Source organism: Malaclemys terrapin, chromosome 13 (assembly GCF_027887155.1).
Source record: "Malaclemys terrapin pileata isolate rMalTer1 chromosome 13, rMalTer1.hap1, whole genome shotgun sequence".
NCBI classification, from domain to species: Eukaryota; Metazoa; Chordata; order Testudines; family Emydidae; genus Malaclemys; species Malaclemys terrapin.
This window is the reverse complement of record NC_071517.1, coordinates 34,439,802-34,441,497: the sequence shown is the minus strand read 5'-3', so window position 1 is coordinate 34,441,497 and position 1,696 is coordinate 34,439,802. Positions and strand designations below refer to the sequence as shown.

Sequence of the window (1,696 nt, the reverse complement as noted above, 5' to 3'; positions counted from 1 at the left end):
ATGCCTGGGTTTGCTCACCTCCATGCTAAAAGCTGCTCCCGTTTAGAGCAGTATAAATGGGGAGTAATTCCATGGCATGCAGTGAAATTACCCCACATTCACAGCTTGTCCCTGACAGCAGAATCTGACAGCAGAATCTGGCCAGACAGACCCCCAATTCCCCTCAGAAAACTGAGACAGTAACATTAATACACCGTTATCCAGAGTTCACCCACCTCTGGGCAACAGAAGTATACAAATTTCTCAAAAGGAATTGTTCCAATTTCCCCACTTCATTACCCTGGTGTAAATTATGAGTAACCGCTCTGGAGTCCATTGAGCTGATTCTATTTTCTCTCACCCCAGTGTAAATCAGGAGTAACACCATTGGAGTCAGTGGGGCTGTTTTCTCCGTCCTCATTCCCATATTACATCAATCTTCACAAGCTAAGGGTCTGACTCAAGGAAATTAAGGTGGTTATCACAAAAGGAGAGTTATTTTGCTGATCTAATCCTGGCCCTTGCTCTTGTCCCTCCCTCTGCAACCATCACACGATGTCCTGAGAAAGAAAATGTCCAACCGAACCTCCAAGTTCCTTCTCTTGGGATTCTCTGATGTTCGGGATCTGCAGATTTTGCACTTTGTGGGGTTTCTACTGATCTACCTGGCAGCCCTGATGGGGAATCTTCTCATCTTCATGGCTATAACCTTCGACCACCACCTTCACACCCCCATGTATTTCTTCCTGATGAATCTGTCCATCCTAGACCTTGGCTCCATCTCTGTCACCATTCCCAAATCCATGGCCAACGCCCTCATGAACACCAGGTCCATTTCCTATGCTGGATGTGTTGCCCAAGTCTTTTTCTTCCTCGCCTTCATGACAGCGGATTTTTCCCTTCTCACCATCATGGCCTATGACCGATATGTTGCCATCTGCCAACCACTGCACTATGACACAATGATGAGCAGCAGAGCTTGTGTCCAAATGACAGCTGGTGCCTGGATCAGTGGGATTCTCTACTCTGTGCTACACACTGGGAACACGTTTGCATTGACCTTCTGTCGAGGCAACATGGTGGATCAGTTCTTCTGTGAAGTCCCCCAGCTACTGAAACTCACCTGCTCCGACTCATATCTGAGTGAAGTTAGGGTTCTTACCTTTAGTGTGTGTTTAATCTTAGGCTGCTTTGTTTTTATCATTGTGTCATATGTTCAGATCTTCAAATCAGTGCTCAGAATCCCCTCTGAGCAGGGACGGCATAAAGCCTTCTCCACCTGCCTTCCTCACCTCACTGTGGTCTCCTTGGTTGTTTTCACTGGGGCCTTTGCCTACCTAAAACCCACCTCCAGCTCCCCATCTGCTCTGGATCTTGTGGTGGCAGTTCTCTATTCCGTATTGCCACAAATCATGAATCCAATTGTCTACAGCCTGAGGAACAAGGAGATCAAAGCTGCCCTGAGGAGATTGACTGGTTATAGGTAATTCACGAAGAATTAATTTTCTGTCTTTCTCTAATTAAAGTTTGCTTACTTACTATCTGTTCATTAATGTCAGTTATTTACATGACCACACAGATTGAACACAAACAGATCTAATTCTGATCTCAGTTGCACCAATGCAAATCCAGATTAACTGTTGTCACTGCTGCTGGGGTGATTTACACTAGTAGAAATTCTGGTCCAGTTGTGGAGTTAAATGGGTGTAAATTGTGT

The 1,696-nt window shown here is 45.5% G+C and overlaps 1 protein-coding gene across 1 annotated transcript; it reads left to right on the top strand.

Annotated features, from left to right (window-relative positions):
• The first annotated feature begins 487 nt into the window (after positions 1–487).
• On the top strand, positions 488–1,466 carry LOC128847934 (olfactory receptor 14A16-like). The gene has a single exon (XM_054047662.1). It carries the CDS (start codon positions 552–554, stop codon positions 1,464–1,466), a length of 915 nt encoding a protein of 304 aa, XP_053903637.1. The 5' UTR covers positions 488–551.
• The last annotated feature ends 230 nt before the right edge of the window (positions 1,467–1,696 follow it).

What these genes read in the sequence shown, in the direction of transcription:
- LOC128847934 (XM_054047662.1), top strand. Translation starts at nt 552, where the DNA reads ATGTCCAACCGAACCTCCAAGTTCCTTCTCTTGGGATTCTCTGATGTT.